This window comes from Macrobrachium nipponense, chromosome 24 (assembly GCF_015104395.2).
Source record: "Macrobrachium nipponense isolate FS-2020 chromosome 24, ASM1510439v2, whole genome shotgun sequence".
Taxonomy (NCBI): domain Eukaryota; kingdom Metazoa; phylum Arthropoda; class Malacostraca; order Decapoda; family Palaemonidae; genus Macrobrachium; species Macrobrachium nipponense.
In genome coordinates, this window is record NC_061091.1 from 75,047,728 (window position 1) to 75,074,837 (window position 27,110).

The following is a 27,110-nucleotide window of genomic DNA, read 5'->3' on the forward strand; positions in this document are numbered from 1 at the left end:
GAGATGGGGTTTGTGATGAATTGATTATAAATCATGTGCAGTTTAAGTATAGGAAATTTTCTATTTTGTAATTTGCAATATGGATTTAAATTTTATCAGCCAAATTATTTGAATGCGATTATTTGAGATATGCAAGGAATTGAGAGTGCCAAGGAAAGAAATGTATGTGGAATGTATTTTGGAAACCTACTCTATAATTTGTCTTTGTGTAGTCATTTTAAGTGACTTTCCATCTTTTATTTCAACAGATTGGACTGCAGAACTTGAATTCGCCAAGCTCCCTGGAGTGACAACAAAGATAAATCATCCAGCAGTCAGTCCCAACCAGTCAGTGGGAATGATTCCAATTTGGGTGGTTCGGGTAATATTGCTGGACCTCATGGATGGAATGTTGAAGTGTTTGTAAAAGCACTTCTTGAAGTGGTACCAAGTTTGAATCTTAAGGATGTCTTTGCCAAGCTAGATCACAAAGGGTTTTTGGTGAAAGACAGACAAGGTTTAAAACTTCTTATCACTGCGCTCAGGTAAAGTATATTTAGGTGTTTTAGAAGTTGATAGAGAAAAATGCATTGTCCACACCAAATCCATCAATCTTACAGAGCCCTTGTTTTGTGTTTTTAGCATCCTCAGACTTGAATCCTCACTTCAACTTACTATGCAACATTTTGCTTAATTTGTCAGAATGTCTTGTGGCCTTCTGGCTACAAGTGAGGGCTGTGTATGATTGACGGGTTCATGCAAAAAATGTTGTTGCTGTATAAACTTAAATTTTTGTCATTTTCCTCTGTCCTTTGCACTGAATGCATGGCTGTCAAGTCAGGGTAATTTGTATTGGCTAGGTGCCCTGTACACTAATAACCATTAGAATTGCTGGGGAGAGAGAGTTCATCATGAATTTAGTACTTGATTATTCGATTATTAATTATTGATGAATTTCAATTAAAGCTGCTGTGACATTTCGCAGGCTACAAGTCGAAATATTTCTCCATGAGAGATCATAGTTTTATATTTTTTTTTATTTGATAATGAAAAGAAAATGCATATTTGGAGAAAAATAATAATATATTATTCATACGCGAACAAACCATCGGTCTTAACAAAAGGATAATTTTTAGTGCCTAGCTGGATACGGGTAAAAAGCAGATGAAAGCAAGGAATCTTGTGATATCTGGCAACTCATGCCTAGATCGGGTGAAGAGTGGTCAAATGCCGATCACCTACGCCAGTCTTTTCTTAACCGCCTGGACGAGAGTTGGGTTTTTTCCGCTCTTTGCCTTTTCCCGGTTTTTGCCAGTTTCGTTTTCTATAGTGTGTGTGTGTTTTTTTTTTTTCTTACCTGGTATTATGGCTGCTTCTGCTCCTTCTCGACATCAGCGTATTTGCCCCGGAGTTCCTGGGTTCCCGTGTTCTTGTTTTTTTGACTTCGTCAGAGACAGACCCTCACATCACATGCAGTAGGTGTCGTTCGAATTTTTGTACGATTACGAATCCTTGTACGGAATGCCGGGCATGGCCTAAGGAGCAGTGGAGGAAGTTTTTATGGTAAGAGGGAATATCGGAGAGTCTCCACTCTTCCTACTTGGGAGGGCTTTGCTCCTATTCCCGATGTTTCTTCTTCCGCAGTAGTCAACCCCCATAGTAGCGTTGTCCCTGCATCTCCTTCCTTTTCTTCCATTGATTCGTCGATGGAAGTATTGGGAGGTCGCCAGGGTATTTTTTGTAATGTAGCCCCCTCTTCCTCTGGAGCTTTTTTGGTTCCCGAGAAGGGTGAAGTTTTTTCATTATTCTCTTCTCTTCCAGAGTTGGAGGCGTCCAAAATGGCGGCAATTTGGAAACTTGGGCTACGGGGTACCCCGTCCTTGGAGGGGTTACCAGCGCATTTTGTGGAGGCTCCTCCCTCTCTTCCCGGTCCAGCCAGGCCATCCCCCCTCGTCTCCGCAGGTAGGAGCAGTCGGCCATCTTGTATTGGTCCGCCGGTGTCTGCCGTCGCTTTGTATCGGAGTGACGCTGCGGTGTCAGCCCCGTTGATGACGTCACGGGGTCCATCTTTGTGTAATCCTCCGCTAGTGGTGTCTCTTTCCCCCTCGCACAGAGGGGAAGCCGTGCCGTCACCACCGCTTGTGACGTCACTTTCATTGATGACGTATCTCCCAGTCGCCTCCTCCGATCCGCCTCACTTATCCGCGACGTCATCACTGCCGCCCAGTTCAAAACATATCCCTTCCTTGTCTTCGGAGCCTTCTCTGGCACATCAGTCCGAGGTCAAATGCCAGGCAGTGCTTCAGAGGCTGGACTCGATATTGGATGTGAAGTTTGCCTTATTGGTTGGGAGGACTGGTAGGGAAATGTGTTGCTTCGTCCCCGCCTTCCGAGAAGAGTGCGCATAAGAAGCTAGTGCTGTCTTCCTCTCCCTCTTCCCCCTCTACGCCTTGTCAGCATATTAAGCGTTGGAAGGCTAAGGACTTTGCCCTTCCTTTGCCGTCGAATGAGGAACAGCGCGGACATGTTCCCGAGAGTGCTGTGGTTTCGGGCAGTGTTAGTGATTTGTGTTCTGAAGGGTGGGGGTTGCTTTGCCGCCGAATCTTGTTACGTACGGCCCCCCCCCCCCCCCCCATCCCCCCCCCCCCCCCCCCCCCCGCAACCCCCCCCCCCCCCCAACACCCCCCCCCCCACCCCCCCCCCCCCCCCCCCCCCCCCCCCCCCCCCCCCCCACCCCCCTCTTCCGTCCTTGCACATCGCGAGCGTGTTGCAACCTCCCTGTCGTGCATGTGATGGTAGTGCTCCTTCTTCTCTAAGGCCCATTCGTCGTCGTAAAGATCTGAAGGCGCGTGTCAAGAGGTCGAAGGTAGTGAGCACAGAGGTGGTGCAGCCGGAGTGCTCGAGTTTCCCCCCCATCTCACATACGTACAGCCACCACACCCGTGTCTGTTCATGGACGTCTGGAGTCACCTTTTGAGGTAAGTGATGTGCCTAGTGTTACAGTGGGTCCGTCTTGGAGGCTGACGCTTGGACCCAGCTCAGATAGGTTAGTAAGGGTGTCAGAGCAGGAGGAGGGGGACACGCAGGAGTTTTTGTCTCCTTTTCGGAAGTTGTTGATCTCATTCGTGGGTTCAACAATTTGGAAAGTAGGGCTCAGGCTCGGTCGTCTTACACTATACTTGCTTGGAAGCCTTGGTGGGAGCTACTCAGACCCCAAATTATCCCTTCAGCTGCCGTTGTCGGGGCACGTTCAGTCGGTTTTGCAGAAGGTTAACGCCTCGGTTTCTGACCGGGACGGTTCACTTCGCTCTAGAGGCTCTACCAAACTGCTACCCCCACCTCTCACAAGACATAGGAAGTACTATGCTACGAGCTCTGCGTTTCTGTTGTCCACGCCCACGTCATTCGCTTGAAGCTGGGTTTAGAACAGGTGAGGTCAGTGGCACCGTCCTTGTCTCCGCAAGACACCTTAGCTTTGGAATCTCCGGCGGCCTCCATGTTGCAGACAGTATCTTGGCTGGACCTCTGGTCTGTGGTGATTGCCAACCAAGATAAGCTTCTGACAGGTCCCCTGAAGGGTTGGTGAGTGCCGCCTCGCTTGCCAGTCTTTTGCAGTCCGAGGGCAAGGCGTTTTCTTATTTGGCTCATCTCAAGTGCCAATTTATGGGCTAATCTTCCTCTCACAAGACAGGAAGTACTATGCTACGAGCTCTGCGTTTCTGTTGTCACGCCCACGTCATTCGCTTGAAGCTGGGTTTAGAACAGGTGAGGTCAGTGGCACCGTCCTTGTCTCCGCAAGACACCTTAGCTTTGGAATCTACGGCGGCCTCCATGTTGCAGACAGTATCTTGGCTGGACCTCTGGTCTGTGGTGATTGCCAAGATAGCTTCTGACAGGTCCCCTGAAGGGTTGGTGAGTGCCGCCTCGCTTGCCAGTCTTTTGCAGTCCGAGGGCAAGGCGTTTTCTTATTTGGCTCATCTCAGTGCCAATTTATGGGCTACTCTTCTTCTGGTTAGGAGGGACATGGCTTTGTCTAGGATGGAGAGGTCGCTCAACACCGAGGCTTTGCTGGCCTTGAGGAACGGTGATCTGTTGAGTCGCAATTCTTGTTTCCATGGACACCAAGCCGTGTCTAAATCAGAGTCCCGCCCTCGGAGATGTCTGGCCCCTCCTTCTCCCCCGGTCCTGCAGCAGTCGAGGAGATCGTCGCCTGGTAGGCCATAGAGGACCTCGAGTTTGGCAGGGCCTTCCTGTTCGACACATCCCAAGTCTCAGGATCAACGCCCCTTTCGCTCTCGTTCCTTTAAACCAAGAAGAGGCCCCAGGGGCAGAGGTCAAAGAAGCTGTCGGTAGGTTGGGCGCCTCTCCCTCTCCTGTTCCACAGGTGGGGGTTGCCTGGCGGGCCATTAGACCAAGTGGGCAGAGTTACGGGGCGGAGAAGTGGGTGGTAGATGTCCTTCGGGTGGGATACCTGTCGCCATTCGATTTTTCTCTTATCGGACAAGTCGCAGCTCAGGAAGATGTATCCCCAGATTCTCTGAAGTTCTTGCTCTTTGGGAGGAAGTGCAGAAAATGCTGGACAAGGATGCGATAGCGGAAGTAGGGCGTCCGTACCCGGGGTTTTACAGTCACATCTTCTTGGTGCCCAAGGCGTTGGGAGGATGGAGGCTTGTGATCGACTTACCCACCTTGAATCGCTTCATCAGGAAGACACGGTTCAAGATGGAGACCCCACGCTCGGTGTTGGCAGCCATGAGGGAAGGCGACTTCATGCTGTCGACTTGAAGGACGCATGCTTCCAAATCCCTGTTCATCCTACGTCTAGAAAGTTCCTTCGCTTCTCTCTGGCGGACAAGATCTTTGAGTTCAAAGTCTTGTGCTTCAGGTTAACGACAGCCCCTCAAGTGTTCACAAGGGTCTTCTCTCTAGTGTCAAGTTGGGCCCGTGCTCAGGGGATCCGTTTGCTGAGGTACCTCGACGATTGGTTGGTCTTGGCAGTTTCCAGGGAGAAGCTGCTGCAAGACAGGGATTGTCATCTTCGGTTCTGTCTGGTCCTGGGCATATTAGTCAACCAAGAAAAGTCGAACTTCGTACCCACTCAAAGGATTCTCTTACCTGGGCATGGTCATCGATACGACAGTGGCAAGAGTTTTCCCATCGGATCAGAGATTGGAGAAGTTGCGGGCTGTGGCGCACAACTTCCTGTCAAAGTCGCATCAGTCGGCTCATCAGTGGCAGGTTCTTCTGGGAGTGCTATCTTCCCTGGAGAAGCTGGTCTCTCATGGGCGTCTTCATCTTCGGTCTCTGCAATGGAGACTGGGGGAATTCTGGTCTCCGACGGGGGACTCTCCCTTGTTTATGGTCCCACTATCTTTGGAAGTAAGAGAAGACCTTCGTTGGTGGTTGGACGACCAGAATCTATTGAAGGGCGTCCCTCTACGTTCTCTCCCTCCGGACTTCCTTCTGTTCTCGGACGCCTCCCTTGCAGGTTGGGGCACGCACTTAGGTGGCCTCATCGCTTAAGGCGTTTGGGGTTTGGAGGACAAGCAGCAGCATATCAACGTCTTGGAGTTGGTAGCTTACATGAACAAACAGGGAGGCCTGGTTTCTCAGCAACTTCATGCCTTGACCGTCGAGCTTCACCAGTGGGCAATCGGCAATTCGGTAGAGCTCTCAGCCAGGTATATCCCAGGGAAACGGAACGTGGTCGCAGACAAACTCAGTCGCTGGGGTCTTATCCTAGGCAAAGAGTGGTCCCTTCATCAAGTGGTGGCAGACAAGCTTTTTCCAGATTTGGGGAGACCCATGCTGGACCTTTTCGCGACACACTACAATGGGAAGCAGGAGGTGTTCTGTTCAGTGGTCCCAGATCCCTTAGCATTGGCAGAAGATGCATTCCAACATCCCTGGGACAACCTGGAGGTGTATGCCTTCCCTCCGTTTTGTTTGATCCGTCAGGTTCTGAACATTCTGATGGGTTCACAGGGTCTCAGAATGACATTGGTAGCCCCTCTGTGGCCTCAGGCGGAATGGTTTCCAGATCTGCTGTCGTCGTTGTCGGAGATTCCGAGGGAGATTCCCCCTTGGCAGCATCACCTGTGTCAGCCCCATGCAGAAAGGTTCCACCCAGTCAGTAGAATCCCTGTCCCTTAACGGTTGGAGGCTATTTCTCAGAAATCAGCTGGGCACATGTCCAGTCGTCTTAGGAAGTCAACCTCCGCAGTTTACCAAGGCAAATGGGTAATCTACTGTGATTGGTGTCATAAATGGGGTTTTTCTCCACTCGTGACCTGTATTCAGCGAATAGCAGACTTTTTAACCTTCCTCAGGTGATTGGCGTTTGACCACTCTTCACCCGATCTATGCATGAGTTGCCAGATATCACAAGATTCCTTGCTTTCATCTGCTTTTTAACTGGTTCCAGCTAGGTGCTAGAAATGATCCTATTGTTAAGACCTCAGGTTTGTAGCTATGAAAAATACAAATTGTCTTAGAAAATTTGTCATTTTGCGTGGGTGAGCGGTCTTTGACCAGTTTTCACTCGGTAACGCATTTGCCAAATCTCACAAGATTGCTTGCTTTTTGTTTCCAATTTTTAACCAGATCTAGCTAGGCATTAGAATATTATCCTATTGTTAAGACAGAAGGATTTTAGCTATAAAAAAAAATACAAATTGTCTTAGAAATTGTCATTATTATCCAGTTCTGTAAACTGTTTACTTTTTATTTTTTATTTTAGGTCATTACTTCAAGGACAAGGTATGCGGCAGGAAGTTTTCCCAGTGGATTGCTTTTATATGCAGTGGAAGAATAGTGAGGAGCAACTCAGTCTTTTTACGGAGATTCTCAAAAGCCCAGATATATTTTGCTTCACAGAATACCCATGTGTGCTAGTGGCTACAGATTGCCTTAAAAGTTTACCTGATTTAGAAAATAAAGAGGTATGTTATTTATGTGTATGAACAGTGTTTAGATTTGTCAATAAGTTTCATATTGTCATCAAAGAAAATTTGGTTAAGTAAATTAATGAGATTTAATCTTTGAACAGATTGCAACCTGGAGGTCAATGCAGTTATTGGAAACACTCTTGTACCTAGGAGAAGCAGGCCACTACGCAGTAGTGAAAGAACTTTTCAAATTTCCAATTCAGCATTGTCCAGATATTTTGGTGTTAGGTTTAGTTCAGGTGAGATGTGTCTTATGTTGCTGCCTTTCTTTATAATGGTAATTGGTGCTCTCAATAATTCCCATTGTATGTTGGGATGGAAACCTTCAAATAGTAGTGTTGAGTCAGACTATTTTAGGTGAGGTAATTTTGATTTTTTCTTAGAGCTCCAATTTCGGTTAATTTTGTCAAAGAAGTTGTTAAAAATCATCCTGAACACCTGTCAGAGTATTTTTGAATAAAGTTGTATCTACAATTTTACATTGGTTATGTGCATGCAAAAAGGCTCTGGAAACTTTTTCTCATATAAAAACGTTTTCATTATTACAACAAATTGAAAATACATTGCGTCCTCGACTTAAGGAGGGTGATCTGTTCCAGCACCGTGTTGTGAGTTGAATTCCGCTGTAAGTCCGGTTTTGCTGTTGATGTTGCTGTAACAGCACTCACAGCACCATAACTCAAGTTATAGTGTCCTTGATGTTGCATCACGTTATAGTGTTGTAAGTGCAGATGACTTGATGCTCAATGGTGCCAAGATCGAATCGCCTTAAGTCTGTGGTGCAGTAAGTCGAGGATGCACTGTATAATGTTTGATTGGAAGTCAGAACATTTATAAATGAGATTGTAAGGACAGGTTAACTTGAGTACCCATGACATGGTTTGGTTATATGCATACAGAAATTTCTTGGATACTATATTGTCATGTAGAGGTTATATCAATTAGGAAATGAAAAATTCTGTGAAAAACTGAAAAGTAGGCAATGTTGCTTCCCAGAAATATTAAGTTCCACAAGTGAGAATATTATTATAGCAAGGAATGTTGAAACGTAGTGGACACGACACAACTAATTGAAATTTTGATTAAAAACGTAAGGTGGTTTAATTTTTCTTCCAGGCAACATTTCCATACACGATGTTGCGCCAAGACTTAATTGCCTCGCTTATACCCATCTTCCTGGGGAATCATCCAAATGCAGCTATTATTTTGCACAATGCTTGGCATACTCAGGTGAGTTATTTTTGATTCTTTTATTCAAAGTAAAGTGATTCAGTAGATGATTTCAACAATGAATAGTAAGAGGGATTAGTATGTCAAGGTCCTGAGTTTAAATTTGTTCTTTTACCCTTTTCAGTTAGCTTACTGAGTTCATCAGCAGTAGGTGAATTATCTTTGTGTTACAATCAATTTTTTATTTTGAATTACCCATTCCAAAGACACTGCAGTATATGTATTGTTTGTTATTGATTACTATTTAAAATAAGAAATCAAAGTTAAATGGTGCTGATATTTTTTACTACTTGATTAGTGATGAATAATGTATTATGGAGTTATGAAACAGTGCTTAACATTTAGTTGTTCTTTGATGTGCCACAGGATCTCATTGAGATGTTGAAAAATTGGACCATTATGACAATGCCAGACATTCAACATGAGTCTCCCCCCCCCAAAAAAAAAACAACAACATATATTTATGTATATATATATATTCCACTTTCGAGTTGTGAAGCAAGTTTCGTGGCAAAATGAAGTTTAAAATCTCTTTGGGTTTACTTTTGTTTTTTTGTTTTCTGTAAACCTTCCGTAATATTAAAAATTTCCAGTAACGTCTTTTTTTTTAACCGAAGGGAGTAAATTTGGAAATGTTTGGCTTAATGCAGCTGATGTCAGCCCCCAGCTGCTCAAAGTATCAGATCTTGAAAAGTTTGACAAGACTTTTAAGTCACATTCCTGGACTTGAAGGGCTTACTGTGAAGGGTTTGCTATTTAATAATTTTGAAATTTGGACAGCTAAATGGAAAGAGACTAACAGGAATAGACAGTATCAGGCATAGAACTATGCAATTTGGGTCAAACAGATGCTGCAAAAACCATAAGTATTGTGTGGAGTCTCTTGGAAGGCACTGTAAGTAGTACTCAAGTACTACTTAATTTCATTGATGGTATTCTCATTAAAATTGTGAGTTGCAGTGGTGTTTTACAAGGCCAGCCTAATCAAAAATTATTTAGCATAACATGTAAAGAAAACTTTATTCTTCCAGAACAATACCACTACTGTACGCCAAATAGTAATGCATGCGATGGCAGAGTGGTACATGATGGTGGAGAATGATCAGACAAGATTAGGCAGAATTTTGGATGTTGCTCAAGACTTGAAGGCACTCTCTCTCTTACTCAATGCCCAGCCTTTTTCCGTCGTTGTTGATTTGGCCTGTCTTGCTTATAGACGTAAGTGTTAGTTGGATTAAATTGCTGTTGAACTTGTACTGAATTTGAATATTTTATCAGTAATTACACATTCACAAAAAATGATTGGCGTATTTTTGAAAGATTTCTATCGTTAAGATGTTTTTACTTCCACAGGTGAATTTCTCAAATTGGATAAGTGGTTGACGGACAAAATTCGGGAGCATGGTGAGGCATTCATTTCTGCTTGTGTCAAATTTCTCCAGAAACGTTGTCCACAGCTAATGGGTGGCAAAGATGACATAATGCCCAAATCCTCGCAGCTTCCTCCAGAGACAATGGCTACAATACTTGTATGCCTTAATGCCTGTGTCCTGTGAGTATGGTTCTGGAATCTTTTGTATTAAGTAGGGTAGAGTCATTTTAAATCTTTTGTATAAAGTAGGGTAGAGTCATTTTAAATCTTTTGTATAAAGTAGGGTAGAGTCATTTGGAGTCTTTGTATAAAGTAAGGTAGAGTCATTTGGAGTCTTTTGTATAAAGTAGGGTAGAGTCATTTGGAATCTTTTGTATAAAGTAGGGTAGAGTCATTTGGAATCTTTTGTATAAGGTAGGGTAGAGTCCATTTGGAATCTTTTGTATAAAGTAGGGTAGAGTAATTTCTCCAACAAGGATTATTTATTACCACACCCATTACTACTTTAATGTAGTCCTATTTGTGTCTTCACAAATCCCCAGACAAATCAGCTACAAGGAAGAAAGAAACATTTGAGCATCTTCATTCAACTTGGCACTTATGTATCTGCACATTTAGGTCTTTGGTAACAAGGTCAATTTTTGTGCATACACCATCTGAGCAACAGTTAATTTTTCCCTCCAATTTTCAGTATTACCCTACATTTTCCTGATATCGTTGATAACCCATTTTATTTTTTATACAAATTGTGAGAGCTTTAGTCAAATATCTTGCGTCAGTGAACTGAGTAATAGAAAGGGGTTGTATAAGGTTTCTTGGTAAATGGGGTTTTTTCTGAGTGTCAGTGGTTTGCTGCTCTGTTAAGTACTACTTTCCTATTGCTTCTTGTGTTTTAAAGTGAAAAATGCTTTCTTGTATATTTGTTTAAAAATATTGGAATTAGGAAAGACAGTCTTCAGACTTTCCAGACAGCCATTATAGAGATAATCAAGACTTCTTTGTCATTCCTTCTTTAAATTTGTTTAAGAAATGCAGAGGTCTTTCCCTTGTTAATGTGAGTTTTATCTTCAAAAGACCTTTTGAATAAAAACTACTCCTTTCTACAGGTCTACTTGTGAAAGGTAACTTGAAACAAAACATCCCTAATCATTAGGACTCGCAAGAATGTTCAACTGACTGAAAGCATGGGCTTTTTAATCAGAGCTTTAGCTACTTCTCTCTTATTCCCAGCCGTTCATGCATTCATTCATAAGAGTATAATGTATTAATTTTGGATTCTATTAGTTTGTTTGTTGTGGTTAGTCAGAACTGTCTGACCTTAGCATAGGAGTTCAGGTGAATATTCTGTGTCCTTATTCTCCCCCCCCCCCCCCCCCCCCCCCCCAGTTCATATGGCTTAGGCATAATTTGCTGGAAAACACTTGTCAGTGTCACTCGGAGATAGCAGGTGCTCATTTATAGCAATCAATTTTTTCAATACTAACAGAAGTACAGTGCCACCATCTTTTTCATGGAGATAGGTTCCAGAACCCACTGCAAAAATGCAAAAACCCTTCTAAAACTTTTTATAATTGCCAAAGACCATGTAACCCTTGAACTAAAACTCTTCCAATTGTGTATTTTAAGTTTACTGCACTGCCTAATTTATACGGAAAAGCAAATTATTTTTACTTTGAGAAATATGGCCCATAGAAAAGAAAAATTCACACTGTGGTGAAAGTCCCAGAAAATGTGATAAATATATTCTACAAAAATCTGTGACAAAGTGAAGTGCGAAAAAGTGGAGTAGCACTGTACATTCCAGTAGCATTTATCCGCAAGAACTTAAATCAGCTTTGACTTACCAGATAGTTCTCTTGGTCCTTTTATTGTGGATCCATTGACAATTAGGTATTTTCCTGTTTAAGTAAGTATTCAAGCTAAATAAAAGTATTCGGTTTGTTGTAGAACAAATGTAAAAGACCTTTTTGATTATTAATATTTTCATTTAGACCTTCCTCCCAGTCCTGATGCTTATTGCTCCAGTACATGACAGACAGGATGTGTATTGTTAACTATGCGCTGAGGTACAGCCATCATCCTACTGGGAAGATTTTCCTGTGGCTCCTTTTTCCCTTGTAACCAGTGTTGAGATTTGTGAACAAGTAGACCTGCAAAAAAGTAAAGGGTTTGCATATGAATAAATAGTTGTTCCGATACGGAATACAAACCATCGGTCCTTTACAATAGGAAGGTACTTAGTGGCAGCTGAACCGGTTGTAAGCCTTTTAAACAAGGGGTTCGGTAGTTAACTACTTGTCCGGCAGTTAGCGGTACGCTCGACTGCGAGGGCGAGGAGCCACTTTGCTTTCGGCCAGCTCGTGATGGACGTGCTGCTCTTCGTCTCTCTGCCCGCTTCTGTCGTATGCTTTGTTTTCTTCACTGCGTGAAGGCTTTCTCACTTTTTCTTTTCCTTGTGTGCGTTGCAAGTACAAAAGTAAGTGCATCTGTTCTATTTTTCATTTTATTATGGAAATTACTAACCAAGAGCCGGAGAAGCCCCCCGCATGCCCCCCCATCATCCGTAGACTATGCCCTGGTATTGGGCCCGTAAGTGTGGGGCTTTCTGCTCTTCCGTGGAGGTAGATCCTTATGATTTTTGTGCTCGGTCGAGGGCGTGAATGCTCTCGCGCTGAGACGTGTGATACTTGTATCTTTTGATCGGAGGCACAGTGGGAGCGCTACGGGGAGAGGAAGAAGCCGCGGAAGCCAGCTGAGGAGTCTTCAGTGGACTCCCCGGCTACGCCCTTGGTCACTGATTTATCTTCCTCCTTTCTCCATCCGGCTCAGCTCCCTCGTATGGATCCTTTCCCTTCGGCGGAGGTTTCTTGCTCCCTCTCCTCCCTCGATCATTTGAGCGTAGAGGAGGGGGCGAGATACCCCGACATCCAGTTTTACTCTGGGTCCTCCGTTCGCTCGGTCTGGGAACTACCCTCCCCCGGGTGAGGAGGACCCCCCACTGATCTACCCGACTTTCCTTGCCTTAGATTTGCTGACCACGGGCGACGATCTCGGCAGGGCCTGGTACTCGCTGGGGCTGCAAGGGACACCGACGGTCCAGGGGCTGCTTAGTCACCTGGCGAGAGGGGCTACGCCGGTTACGCACAGGCCTACCACCACGACGGTATCCACGCCAGGCTACGCTGCTCCCCCTCACCTGTGTATACGCCAGCCACGGTGGGGACCCCGACAGCCGCTGTGCAGGCTCCGCTGCTGGAGGTTTCCCTGCCCGTTGCTACAAACTGCCTCCTGGTTTTCTCCTCTCCTGCCGCAGCGTCGGACTTCTGTTGTCCCAAGAGCTCACCGCTAAACCTACCTACTGTGCAGAGGATGCTGCTGGTTCCTGCCCTGCCTCCTGTTTCTGATTTTGTTGCTGCTCCAGCCTTCCGGTGCCAGTTCCTGCCGCAGTCGTTCCTGCTTGTGGTGTTGCTGCTCACACCCCAGGTCCTTCTTTGGACAGGTGCAGTCGGGCCCTGTTGCTTCGGCAACTGCCCCGGCTCCGTCCTGGATGGAAGACCTGACGGTGATGCTGAGGAAGCTGACGAAGAGGAAGAGGAGGAAGATGTCGTCTTCGTCTTCATCGTCGTCTTCTTCGTCGTCGTCACCTGCCGCCGCTTCCCCTTCAACTTCTAAGGCCCCCAAGCCGAAGAAGAAGAAGAAGGAAGGGCTGCCTCCTCCCCACCTAAGAAGTCAAGTGCCGAGACTTTGAAGGGTCCATCTCGCTCCGGTGGGACGGTTGGGACTTCCGTCAGTCCTCCTGTTCCTTCGGGAAAGGGGTCCGTCTCCTCTTCCGCGAGGAAGATGGGGACTGAAGGAGTGTCGGCTAGCACCGGCACTTCCTCACCTGGCGCCAGAGGTTCTGCCTCGACGCCAGGTACTGTCTCGGCCTATCGTTTGCGAGAGTCACCGGGTGTTCGCTCACCTGCGGGTGACCGGACAGCCAAGACCCAGGCATCCGAGTTCTCTTGGCGCCAGGATCCAGCCATGGGACGGAAGACTGGAGAGAGCTCAGGTGACTCACCAGACCAGCGATCGCTCTCGTGGCGACACGCTGATACCCACAGCTGACTCAACGGTCCCAGACTGCTCGTGGGCTGAGGCAAGGAAGCGGTCCCCTCGGTTGCCTGAACCAGCCCGGCTGGTCCAGGTGGCGTGACGCACCGTGGACTCTGCAGATCCCCCGACCGCCACTCCCACCGGGACCAGGCGGAGAGGGGAACCAGCAGCAGCTCTTCTGACGCTCAGGACCGTCGCCGCTGTCCTCGGTCCAGCTGTTCTCCCCGGGAGAGCCATACGACCAGGCCTGCAGACTAATCGCCACCGTGGGTTGCCGATTGCCTGCAGCCCCCTCAGCACACCGGCTCTGCCAGTGGGCGCGGGGGGGAGCGTCAGGTCTGCCTCTCTGATACCTTCAACTTCCTCTGGCTTTACAGGAAAGAGCGAGGTGATCAGGAGCGATCACGAAGGGCGCGCCCCTCATGATCCCGCCACGACGCCCTACAAACCCGGCACGGTCCTCGGACCAACCAGGTCGTACTCGCAAGTGGTAGGAGGAGAACAGGAGGGGTCTGTTGTGGTTCCTCCTGTGGGAGGAGGAGGCTCTCGGGAGGCATTCTTGGTGGAAGGGCTAGACAGTCCGTCTCCACAGGATGCAGTCACTCCCGAGATCCAGAGGTCGTTCACGGAGGTGATTGCGCTGATTCATCAGCTAAATAACCTCGGAGAAGGATTGCTGCTCCCACCTACCGAACCCACATCGGGCTTGGAAGCGTTCTGGGGACCTAAGAAGGAACCCAGGACGGCGGTGGGTCTGCTGCGATCAGCTTTGGCTGACAGCGTGCTGGTCCAGGTGGATGCTCTCGTCTCCAGACAGGAGGGTTCGCTTCGGTCCAGTAGGTCCGCTAAGCTCCTTCCTCCACCTCTACGGTGACAAGAGGCGCTTTTACGTGTCTTCAGAGGACCCTCTGCCGCCCAAACAGGTTAACCTTCCAAGCAGTCTCATGACTCTACCTGTGGTCCCTCAGTGTCGAAAACCGCGGCCTCCTTGGGGAATATCACTCCTGAAGGAGACCCGGCTTTCGTGTTAGACTGTGCCAGTCTAGGGGTAGGTCTATTGCCTACCTGGCCCACCAGATGGCCAACCTGTGGGCCAACCTGGGTCTCTGGCGTAGAGACGCTGTTCTCACCCGAGTGACCAGGGCGGCCGGGTGTGAGGCGGCTCTGGGTCTTCGCAACGGACCGGTGCAGAGCTCCTCCTCTCTCTTCCCGGGAGAGATGGTGGACGCTGCGGTGGAAAGACGGCGCACTGACGACAGTGACCGTTTAGTACAGGCAGCTCTCGAAGGCGTCTGGGCATCCTCGAGTTACTGCGGCCAAACCTAAGAGTTTGGTTAGCGCTTCCTCTGCGGCCAAGACGATCGTATTGTCTAAGCCCAAAAGAAAGGCTCTGCCTTCAACTTTAGGGGCGACCGTCACCAGCCCTCCTCCCAGCCCTCCTTCTCACGAGGGGGACAGGTAAGAAGAAGTCTGAGAGGTGGAAACGCTAGGGACGGCGTTCCCCCTCACCTGCTGCCGGAAGTGGGGGGTTGCCTGGCGAGCCATTGGGCAACAGGCAGCGCTATGGTGTGGAGACTTGAATAGTAAACGTCCTTCGGGAGGGATATTTACTAATCTTTGAGTCTCGGCCACCCCTCACCTCCAACCCGGTCCATCTCCAAACCTACGTTCCTGGCTCGACCAAGGACGTGATGCTTTGGCAGGAAGTAGAAGCCATGCTGAGCAAACAAGCTGTGGAGATCGTTCAGGATCAGTCGCTGGGCTTCAACAGGCTCCTCCTCCTTGTGGAGAAGTCTACGGGGGGGCTGGCGCCCGGTGATAGATCTCTGCTCCCTTGAACCGATTCGTTTGCCAGAACTCGGTTCACGATGAAAACAGCACGGTCGGTGCTCGATTCCATCAGGGAGAACGACTTCATGATACCCGTCCATCAATCCTCCAGGAAGTACCTCCGCTTCATCCTCGACGGGACGGTTGTACCAGTTCAGGGCACTTTGTTTCGGTCTTCTCAACCCTCACAGGTGTTTCACGCGAGCGATGTTCACTCTGGTGTCTGCTTGGGCCCACTCGGTAGGGACACTTCTCTTGAGGTATCTCAACGATTGGTTAGTCCTGGTAGATAGCCGCAGGCGCAGGTTCTGAAGGCAGGGGTTTGGGCTAACCAGACCACCTTCACTTCGTTCTACCTTCGTGATATCACCCACAGGTCCTTGGACACTTTTTCCTTGTGACCCATGGTGGCTGCTCAACAAGTTGTGTAGTCTACCCAGCACCCGAGCGGACAGAACAGCATCGCATCCTTGTGTGACTGCATGAATGGACGAGTGAAAGAGTGTGTGACTGGATTCTCTTCCTCCTTCGTTCTCCTCCTCTCCCTGTGGGCAGAGGGTCGCGGTCGTCACCACGCTGAACAGGAGGCCGATGCAGGTAAGCTACACAACCGAGCCCCATTCTATCCCTTTCAGTAGGGATAGAAGTGTTTTTTCCACCACTCCCCAACAAGGGGGGGAGTGGAAGCCAACAAGAGACAAACCTATAACTTTACCTTGGCTCTTGAAGTAGGAACTAGTTCTTGCTTTTTGCTATTTATAAGAGGTACGCTTGCCTCCCTCTTATAAATTTGGTCCAGAAGTCTGACCACTGATCCTGCGGTGCACACCCCGATCAGCTGGGCAGAGGCTAGGATCCCTCCCTCTGCTCTTACGACCAGGGAGGGAATCCAAGGTAGGACGAACACCAGTTTGTTCATAAGACTCAGATTTCACCCACCAATAAGTGAGTCTTCCTATTGTAAAGGACCGATGGTTTGTTTTCCGTATCGGAACAAGTAACAATTTGTCGAAAATTGTATTTTTTCTAACTATACAAACCTGAGGTCCTTTACATATAGTCCCACCTCATGCCACCCCTTACTCTGTGTTTCCTGGGCCTCAAGCAAAGTGGCTCCTCGCCTCGCAGTCAAGCGTACCGCTAACTGCCGGACAATTAGTTAACTACCGAACCCCTTGTTTAAAAGGCTTACGACCGGTTCAGCTGCCGCTAAGTACCTTCCTATTGTAAAGGACCTCAGGTTTGTATAGTTAGGAAAAATACAATTTTTGACAAATTTTTATTTTTAACAAAACTTAGTAAATTGTGGGTAAATAATGGGTAACTTTCTCATGACAATATTTACGTATGCTGGTTACTAGAGAAAATGTGTATGTGGGTTGCTAGTATGTCCTTCAATCATTATTTACTATTGGGAAATCCCACTGGAAAATATTTGAATTGATAATTGATTTGTGCATTTCTTCACTTGGTATAGGTATGTGCAGTTTAGTACTTTGTCAGTTTTATCTACAAAATTTGATTTTTGCAAGTCTTGTTCAAGACATCACCGTGATTAGATATGAGCAAACTGTGTTAGGTCTATTGGAGTATGAGTTTAAATGCTAAGTATTTGTTAACTGTTATAATTGTTTTGTATAATTTCCAGGAATGTTACTGATGAGTTGGCAGACACAATAATGACCATGTTTCAGCATTGCAGTCTGTTATCTCAGTCTCAGCGTCCAAGAACACAGCAACAGGTGAGTTGAATGTGGGCTGGCCCGAAGGATTAGATGTTTTTATGTGGCTGGGAACCAATTGGTTACTTGGCAACGGGACCAACAGCTTATTGTGGGATCCGAACCACGTTTTATCTAGAAATTACCTTCTAATTTGCCAGAAATAAATGCCTCTGATTCCTTGTTGGCTGATAAAACAAGCTAAACTGCAATCACTGTGACTAAATCAAATGAACTTGTTCCTGTAGGTGGTAGGTGGTTGGTGTTCCTTTCTTAAAATCCATTATCTGTAATTAATGGAAGGCAGTCTGGAAGAATAAATATGACAGGAGTAAATTATTAAACTTGCTCACGGTTTATGGTAGTAAGAAAAAAAGGCCCCACTAAAGTGATAATATCCCAGTTTTGAAAGGGTTACACTCATCTAACCCATGGATATTGGATGCTGTTCTTGTATATTGAATGATGTCTAATAAAGTTTGCAAACAAAGTCTTTGGACCAGCATTGAGTTAATTAAGTAGTATTGTCAATTACTCTATTAAGAATAGTAGTTCTGTAATTATTGTTGACCGTGATAAAGGCATTTATGTGATTAATAGATTTTATACATTCAACTTCCCTGCCAGATATATACTTGGCTATAGACTCCGTCGTCCCCGACAGAATTTCAAATTTCGCGGCACACGCTACCGGTAGGTCAGGTGATCTACCGCCCTGCCCTGGGTGGCAGGACTAGGAACCATTCCCGTTTTCTAATCAGAATTCTTCTGTCGTCCGGACCGTCAACATTGTTGTTGGTTCCTCTCGATTGGTTTTTCTTTTTTCACCGGCAATTGATCTTCTTGACCGACTTTTGGTGACGTATCTGGATTGTTGGATTGGCATACGCTTTTGTGGACTGTTTTGTGGACTTGATTTGGATTTTTCTTTAAAATGTCTGACGCTGGAATGGTCGTGAGACGTTGTGTGAATGTAGGCTGTAAGGTGAGGTTGCCGAAAGCTTCGGTAGACCCTCACACTGTATGCAAGGGTTGCAGGGAGTATGAATGTTCTTTCACTAATACTTGCAAGGAATGTGAGAATTTGAGTGAGAATGAGTGGAAGAATCTAACTAATTATTTGAAAAAGTTAGAAAGAGAAAGAGTGAGGAAAGCTTCTTCTAGAAGTTTAAGTAGTTTGAGATCTAATGAACTAATTCCTAGCTTGGGATCTTCCCCAAGGGTAAGTATTGCTACTTCTCCTTCCTTTTCAGCCCCTTCTCCTATTGCAGAACCTGTAGATTCAGCGAAAGAACTTGCGGATCTAAAAGCGGCCTTCAAGTTAATGGAAAACAAAATGGCTGCCCTGCAAGGTAAGGCTAGTGATTTTTCAGTGGACAGTGATGTGTGTCCCCCCCAGTGTAGTGGAGGGGGCATCTGGTCGGCTCCGCAACGCTCGTAGGTCTAGACCTCTTCCAAGCTCACATGCCCAGAGGAGAAGGAATGTCAAAACCGAAAGGAGGTGTGGAGAATCCCCACCGATCAGGTGTCCCTTCGGCGGTTTCTGTGACACCTCAGACTGCCAGGGATCGCTATTGTAAGTGTCCTGCGTGATTGTTTTTCTTCGTCGGGATCTTCGTCTCTTAGACGTGATTGGAGGGATTCGGATCGCTCGCGACCACTGAAGAGGAGTTGGAAGGCTCCGACTATTGACTCGAGCCCGGAAAACTTCCCTGAGGAGTGTCCTTCGGGAGTTAAGAAGGCAAAAAGAGCCATTCTGTCACCCAGAGTTAGAAGGAGTCAGGAGGTGGAGCCCATGGACTCCTCCCCTCCTCCTTCTCCTCCTCCTCCCGAAGAGGATAAAGAGGAGGTTACTAAGAGGTTTCTGGTTTCCATGCAGGCGCAGATATCGTCTTTAGTAGGAGTGCTTTCTAAGGAGCCTCCTAGAAGGAAAGACACTTCCCTTCCTATCAAAAGGTCCTCCAGATGTGTGGAGGTACCTGCCGCCAGGATCGATGCTCCTACTCGAGGTGAGGCTCCTAGTAAGAACGTGGAGTCAACCTCACGGAGGGAGCCGATCAGGCGTCTGGCACCGGCCAGGAGTGAGGAGTCTCCCAGCAGGCAGGAGCCAAGAGCCAGGAGCGAAGAGTCTCCCAGCAGGCAGGAGCCAAGAGCCAGGAGTGAGGAGTCACCCAGGCAAGAGGCAGGAGGCAGGAGTCTGAGTTCTTCCATGAGGCAAGATACGAATAGACTCATATCTGGAATTTATGACTCTTCTCCAAACAGAAGCTCCTCTCCTTCAGATCGTAGGAGGTCTTGGAAAGACTCTTCCTCCAAACGAGAGCTTTCTCCTTCGTTGGATCGGGGTTTGGACGAGTTGTCTGATGACGAGCTTCCTACAAATGAAGGAGACTCAAACTATAAGATCTTAGCCTCCTTGTTACTACAAGAGTTTGGAGAGACTCTTAGTCCAGCGGCTCCTCCTTCTCCTCGTTCTCTCTTTTCGAGTTCGGCTACTGTGAAATCCTCGCCTTTCTGAAAATGAACCCTGCGATTTCCATGAAGAAGCCCTCCAATCTTTGGATTCTTGGATGGGCACTAAGAAAGAGTTGGGAAAGACAGTATTCTGCATGCCTCCTTCCAAGCTCCATGGAAAGAGAGGTATTTGGTACGGGACAGGAGAGACTATGGGTCTTTCTCTTCCTGCATCGGTAGATGCGGACTTTGCCAATCTAGTGGATGCCTCCAGACGTCACTCTTTAGGATCGGTCAGATCTACGTGGAGCATTTCAGAGTTGAACCACTTTCTAAAGGGACTTTTCGTCACTTTAGAGGTGTTCAATTTTCTGGATTGGTCTCTCGGAGTTCTGGCTAATAAGTCTAAAGACCCGAAGTTTCTTAAGAACCCAGAGATTCTCCGCATAGCGTCCTTGTCTTGCATGGACAAGGCAGTACAAGACGGTTCGGGAGAAGTTGCTTCCCTATTTGGTGCTGGGCTTCTGAAGAAGAGATCAGTTTATGGATCCCATTTATCCAAAGCGGTTTCTCCGAGCCAGAGGACAGCGTTATTGTTCGCCCCTGTCAGATCATCTGTTTCCTTCTCAGTTAGTGAAGGATATATCTCGCTCGCTAACTGAGAAGGTGACACAAGACCTACTTGTACAAACATCCAAGAAGAGTCGTCCTGTAGTGTCTACGAATAAAAAGGACTCTCGTCCTCCTCAGCAGCCCTTTCGTGGAGGTGCAGCGGCTCGTCCCCCTTCCAGAAAGAAGAGCTCTGATAAGAGAGGAAGGTCTTCCTTCAGACCTTTCAAGAAGACAAAATGACTTGATGATCCTCCAAGCACCAGTAGGCGCCAGACTCCTGAACTTTGCAGGAGCCTGGGCAAAATGGGGAGCCGACCCTTGGTCAGTTTCAGTCCTAATGAAAGGATACGTAATCCCCTTCGAGGACAGTCCTCCCCTAACCTCTACGCCTCGAGAACTGTCAGCGAGGTACAGAGACCCTGTGATGAGAAAGACTCTCATTCAAATGGTAGAGCAAATGTGGGAAAAGGAGGCCATCGAACTTGTGCAGGATCCACACACCCCGGGATTTTACAATCGCCTATTTCGCCTATTTCTAGTACCAAAGGCATCGGGGGGGTGGAGACCAGTACTGGACGTAAGCGCTCTGAACCGCTTTGTTCAGAAAAAGAAGTTCCGTATGGAAACGTCCGCCTCAGTAATGTCAGCTCTTCGTCCAGGAGATTGGATGGTCTCTCTGGACTTGCAAGATGCATATTTCCACGTTCCCATTCACCACTTGTCAAAGAAATATCTTCGATTTATGATAGGAGGCAAGATTTTTCAATTCAGGGCTCTGTGTTTCGGCCTGTCTACAGCTCCACAGTCTTCCCGCCAACCTGATGGCGAATGTAGCGAGATGGCTTCACCTAGAGGGAATAAACATCTCCCTCTACTTAGACGACTGGCTGATCAGGGCCAAGTCGGAGATTCAGTGCTTGGAGGACTTATTAATAACAAGAAAGATGATAGAATTGCTGGGATTACTCGTGAACCTCGAGAAGTCGCAACTGATCCCCAGCCAGAACTTGGTCTATCTGGGGATTCAGATGGATTCTCGGGGTTTTCGGGTATTTCCTTCGCGAGAGAGAATCACTCGAGGTTTGTCGAGAATCTCGAGCTTCTTAGAGAGAGAGAGCAGTTCAGCGAGGGATTATCTGAGCCTTTTAGGGACTCTGTCCTCGCTAGAAAAGTTCTTCTCTCTGGGGAGGCTTCACCTTCGCCCTCTTCAGTTTTTCCTGAAAGGGGTGTGGAGTTGGAAGACGGGACAACTCTCAGACACCTTCCCGATTCCACAAGAGATAAAAAATCACTTGAAGTGGTGGATCCTTCCTCTTCAGAAGAACGAAGGCGTGTCGCTTGCCCTGCAGAACCCAGACCAAGTGTTATTTTCCGACGCTTCGGAGGCGGGAATGGGGAGCGACGCTAGGAGCAAGGGAGGTGTCAGGCACCTGGACAAAGGAACAGGTGTCCTGGCACATCAATTGCAAAGAACTAGTGGCCATACACCTAGCCTTAAGGTTCTTCGAGGAGATAGTCAGAGGCGGGGTGATACAGATAAACTCGGACAACACCACGGCTCTGGCTTACATACGCAAGCAAGGAGGGACGCACTCTTTCTCCCTCTATCAGTTAACAAAAGACCTGTTAACCTGGAGAGAGGAAAGAGGCATAACTCTCCTCACAAGATTTGTGCAAGGGATAAAAAATGTGAGAGCAGACAGACTAAGCAGGAGGAATCAGGTCCTTCCCACAGAGTGGACTCTACACGCAGAAGTGTGCCGAAGTCTTTGGTCCCTGTGGGGGAGACCTCACATAGACCTGTTTGCGACGTTCCTCTCCAAAAGAGTAGAGATCTTTTGCTCTCTAGTGGAAGATCCAAGAGCCTTTGTAATAGACGCGTTTCTCCTGGATTGGTCGGGCTTAGACGCCTACGCCTTTCCCCCGTTCAAGATCCTGGGGGAAGTACTCAGGAAATTCGTAGCTTCAAAGAGCACGAAGTTGACCCTAATAGCCCCATTTTGGCCAGCCCAAGAATGGTTCACGGAGGTACTGGAGTGGATAGTGGACTTCCCCAGATCTCTTCCAAGCAGAGCAGATCTACTCAGACAACCCCACTTCGAGAGGTTTCATCACAACCTCCCAGGTCTCGCGCTGACTGCCTTTCGAACTATCGAAAGACTTGTCAGAGCGAGGGGTTTTTCTCGCAAGGCTGCAGGCGCTATCGCTCGAGCCCGCAGATCTTCGACGAGAAGAGTATACCAATCGAAGTGGGAAGTCTTTAGGAGGTGGTGTAAGAGTCAGAAGCTGTCCTCCTCCAGTACCTCTATAGTTAACATTGCCGATTTCCTCCTCTTTCTGAGAGAGGAATCGCACCTTTCCGTGTCAACGATCAAAAGGATACAGAAGCATGCTGTCTTCAGTATTCAGGAATCGAGGGCTAGAAATTGCAGAGAACAAGGATCTACATGATTTGATTCGGTCCTTTGAAACTTCAAAATCAGCAGCTCCTAGAACGCCTAGTTGGAATCTGGACGTGGTTCTGAAATTCCTTACCTCAGATAAATTCGAGCCTCTACATCTGGCTTCCTTCTGCGACGTCACTAGGAAATGCTTATTCCTGTTGTCTCTCGCTACAGCCAAGAGGACGAGCGAATTGCACGCTCTGGACTCCACAGTGGGATTCAAAGGAGATGCGGCTATCTGCTCGTTCCAGACATTGTTTCTGGCGAAAAACGAGAACCCATCAAAACCTTGGCCCAGAAGCTTTGAGGTAAAAGGCCTATCTAATCTCGTAGGCAGAGAGACAGAGAGCTCTCTCTGTCCAGTGAGAGCTCTTAAATTTTATTTAGAGAGAAAGAAACAAACAGATGGGAGGATGTCAACAAGGTCTTTGGTGTGCTGTGAAGAACCCCAAAAGACTCGTGTCCAAAAAACGCCTTGGCCTTCTTTGTGAGAAGCGTGATTACTGATGCACACAAGAACTGCTCGGAGGAATCCTTCGTCTTCTAAAGGTTAAGACCCATGAGGTGAGGCAGTAGCAACGTCCCTGGCGTTCCAAAAGAATATGTCTCAGAAATATCATTGAGACTACTTATTGGAGGTGCAATTCAGTGTTTGCGTCTCATTACCTGAAGGATGTGAAAGTGACTTATGAGAAGTGCTTCTCTCTAGGTCCATTTGTATCAGCAGATACAGTTCTGGGTCTTGGAGCAAAGACTGATCCTTAAAATATTTTATAGTTTACGTACATAAACCCTCTTGTCAGATATGTGCTTGGTTTTCTATTAGCAAGCTCACTGATGTCGCACGGGCGCATAGTGTCATTGCTGGTAGGGGATCAAGGGTATGTATGGCTAGTAGGGGGGTAAAAAAATTTTTTTTTTTGTATATTTTGTTATAAATGAACGTGTAATTATGTTTCGAGTTTTCGGGTGTTTGTAAGGAGTTCGGGGATAACTCCTTGCAATCTTAGAACTAACCTGGATGTTAGGATCAGGTGATCGGGATCGGTTTTGTGCTCCTTGAACAAGGTGTATTGTCATGTTAGTGGAATAGCACCCAATGACAAAGGCCTTTAGGCTCTGCCGAGTAAGTGGATAAGACCCCATTGGCAGACCCACAAGAACTCTTAGCCATAGATCAATATCTCGCTGAGGCTCTTGAGGCTAAGCAGACTCCTAGGCAGTAGCCGCGAAGTCTTCAGCCTAATAAGGTAGGAACCAACTGAAACTACTGAAATAGACAGCTAACTACTGTCTATTTCAGTAGTTAGCTGTCTCTTACCCACCACCAATGGGTGCTAATCAGCTAAGTATATATCTGGCAGGGAAGTTGAATGTATAAAAATGATATTGTCATGATACAGTAAAGTTTTATACATACTTACCTGACAGATATATACGATTAATGGCCCACCCAGCCTCCCCGCAGGAGACAGGTGGAAGAGAAGAATTCTGATTAGAAAACGGGAATGGTTCCTAGTCCTGCCACCCAGGGCAGGGCGGTAGATCACCTGACCTACCGGTAGCGTGTGCCGCGAAATTTGAAATTCTGTCGGGGACGACGGAGTCTATAGCTAAGTATATATCTGTCAGGTAAGTATGTACAAAACTTTATTGTATCATGACAATATCATTTTTTGTGAGTTTTATTTATAAACTGGTTTGTAGAATTTTTTATTTCTTTCTTCTAGATTGGATTTCCTGGTGGGGCATCGGCCCAGGCTGGTGAAGGTACTCTTGGGGGTATTGCTTCCAATTTGGGTAACCTTAGCATTGGCGCTACTGGTGGAGCCTCTTCGACCATGTTTCCAGCTCCTTCCTCGACTGCAGTGCCTTTGAGTGGATCACTGGGGACAGCACCAGGATCTCCAGGACGTCCACTAGGACCTTTATCAGCACCTGGGACATCACAGTCACCTTTGTCATCCATTGCATCAGCCATTGGATTACCTGCCTTGCAGATGCCTCCTACCCTACCTCCACCAGTAGGGTCGCAACTCCCAGCACTCCCTACGTCATCAATAATCCCGTCAACACTCAGGTCGCAGTCTGTGCAGCCTACTAATGCACCTATGAGGCAAAGTAAGTTTCACAGTGTTTGTTGTAGATTTTGAAATTTGTTTTTTTGTTTAAGAAATATTTTTACGGAATGTAGACAATTCTTTACTTTACAGAAATTTCTTTAATTTTTTTATCAATTTTTTTATTTTTTTTTTTTTTTCAGTGGACATTACTCAGATCTTTGACATGCCTGCACTTGTTACCAAAGAAGTTGAAGATGAAGCGAATAGTTACTTCCAGCGTATTTACAACCATCCTCCTCATCCCACCTTATCCATTGAGGAGGTAAAATCGTGAAGATCTTCACACTATAGATTTGATTTTTAACCTATTGGATTTGGTTATGAAAAATGTGAGATTGGGGTTGTTGCATAAGTAGCCAAGACTATTACTTTCAATGAAGGTTTTGTCGAGTCACAGGTTCCGTCATTTAAAATTTTTTTTTTTTTATCCCAAATATGAATTTAAACTGGTTCTTGTTTTTTTACTCTTGGGATGCAGATTTCAGTTATTGCAAATTAAGGTATTAATGTGATTTGCATCCAATTCTTATTACAGGTATTGGAAATGCTGAAAAAGTTTCATGATTCCTCTAATAAGAGAGAGCGAGAAGTATACTCATGTATGCTTCGAAACTTATTTGAAGAGTACAAGTTTTTTCCTACGTACCCAGACAAAGAACTTTTTACTACAGCACGACTTTTTGGGGGCATTATTGAACAAGGCTTAGTAGAGTGAGTAATTCAGTTTGTATTTTTAAATCCATGTAGTTTTGGTTATATGAAATTGTAAGCTGTGAAGTGTTCAATTCTTGTTCTGAATTTAACATCACTTATTTTCTAGGTACATGGCCTTGGGTGTTGCCCTTCGCTTTGTAATGGAAGCCCTCCATAAACCACATGGATCAAAAATGTATTATTTTGGTATAGTTGCTTTAGATAAGTATCGAAGCCGTCTTAAAGAGTATCCACGATACTGTCAGCATTTGATGGCAATACCGCACTTCAATGAATTCCCACCGCATCTTATAGAGGTATGGTTTTTTAGTTTGATACGTAACTCAGTCATGAGATTCTTTTAGGGATTTATTTTTGCAGTTTTGTTGCTGGGCAGTTGAATACATTGAGTGAGGGGTTTTTATGTTGTGGGTAGGTAAAAAAGTTTTATCTAAATGTATGTCTTGCTATCTCCACTGGGTCCATGATGCTATGCCATTGGTTCTTTTATCCTTCATCTTAAGAGGCAGTTTTATCATTGGTTTATTGCAAAAACCATAGTTTGTTACTAAATAGCCTGATTCACAATTTATGGGAAAGGATGAAGCACAGGAACCCATTATATGAAAGAGATATCTGTTAGAAATCCATTCCCAGAAATGAGGTGTCCAAATTTCATGAATAATTGGTTGTGCCATAAGTAGTGCATTTGCTAAAGAAGATGAATCCATGAGTATATTCACCAAGCAAAAGAAGACATAACAGTTGGTATTAAAGGATATACTGGCCTCCAGTGGGCTAGATAAATGATGATGAATCTTGAGGAATATTAATGATTCATGGTACTTCCATGACCAGTATATAACCTGCCTTAATGATAGGTCCAAGAATGTACATGGTTTGTTGAGTAACATCTTGGAGTAAATCTTGCCAATGGTGTTCTGACAACACTAGGAGCCAGCTTCAAAGAATGGAAGAGAACTCCATGCTAGACTTGGCAGGGAAGATGAGAGGGGTCCAGATCTCTTTTGCCTTGTGTGAGATTCGAACAAAGTCTTTAGTGGATGGAGCCGGATAAACATGGGACATAACCTTTTGTAAGTTCATTTAATATTAAAAGTAATTGGCAGAACACAGCAGACGGAACAAAATTGGACGGTTACGTGGTAGGGGCAAACATTAAGCCTGTTATACTGGGTGTGAGAAAAACTCCCAAATTAGAATTACATGAACATGAAATTGATAGAACAATTGAAATCATATGACCACTGAACTTTAATAAAAATTATTTAGCAAAAGTGAAAAAAACTGCAAAAATCACGGAAAACAAAGGGCTGTATGCTATTCATAGTAATGCCACAATGACGACAGACAGTAACCAGCCAAAAAGTAACAAAAAGCAGATAACTCTCCAAGTATTACATAAGGAAAATGAGAATGCAAGATAAAACTGCACTGACAATAATCATCAAGAATGGCATTACAGAAAAAACATTTCTATAAAAGTAACTTACCAAGTAATTACTAAGCTAACGATTAGCCTCGCACGGCATTCTAAAACCCATAAAAATTTGTGCACAAATGACTTGCATTGCGTGGGTGACAGGTCC

The 27,110-nt window shown here is 46.0% G+C and overlaps 1 protein-coding gene across 1 annotated transcript in view; it reads left to right on the forward strand.

Annotated features, from left to right (window-relative positions):
• Positions 1-265: 265 nt before the first annotated feature.
• The window catches only part of LOC135203569 (CCR4-NOT transcription complex subunit 1-like), a 37,983-nt gene continuing 11,138 nt past the window's right edge, over positions 266-27,110 (forward strand). The window contains exons 1-11 of the mRNA XM_064233323.1: positions 266-524; positions 6,719-6,920; positions 7,028-7,165; positions 8,043-8,156; positions 9,188-9,374; positions 9,510-9,708; positions 17,102-17,195; positions 24,415-24,805; positions 24,948-25,069; positions 25,343-25,518; positions 25,628-25,817. Of these exons, the coding sequence (XP_064089393.1) occupies positions 6,741-6,920; positions 7,028-7,165; positions 8,043-8,156; positions 9,188-9,374; positions 9,510-9,708; positions 17,102-17,195; positions 24,415-24,805; positions 24,948-25,069; positions 25,343-25,518; positions 25,628-25,817 (1,791 nt within the window). The 5' untranslated portion in view covers positions 266-524; positions 6,719-6,740. The remainder of the gene's footprint in view (positions 525-6,718; positions 6,921-7,027; positions 7,166-8,042; positions 8,157-9,187; positions 9,375-9,509; positions 9,709-17,101; positions 17,196-24,414; positions 24,806-24,947; positions 25,070-25,342; positions 25,519-25,627; positions 25,818-27,110) is intronic.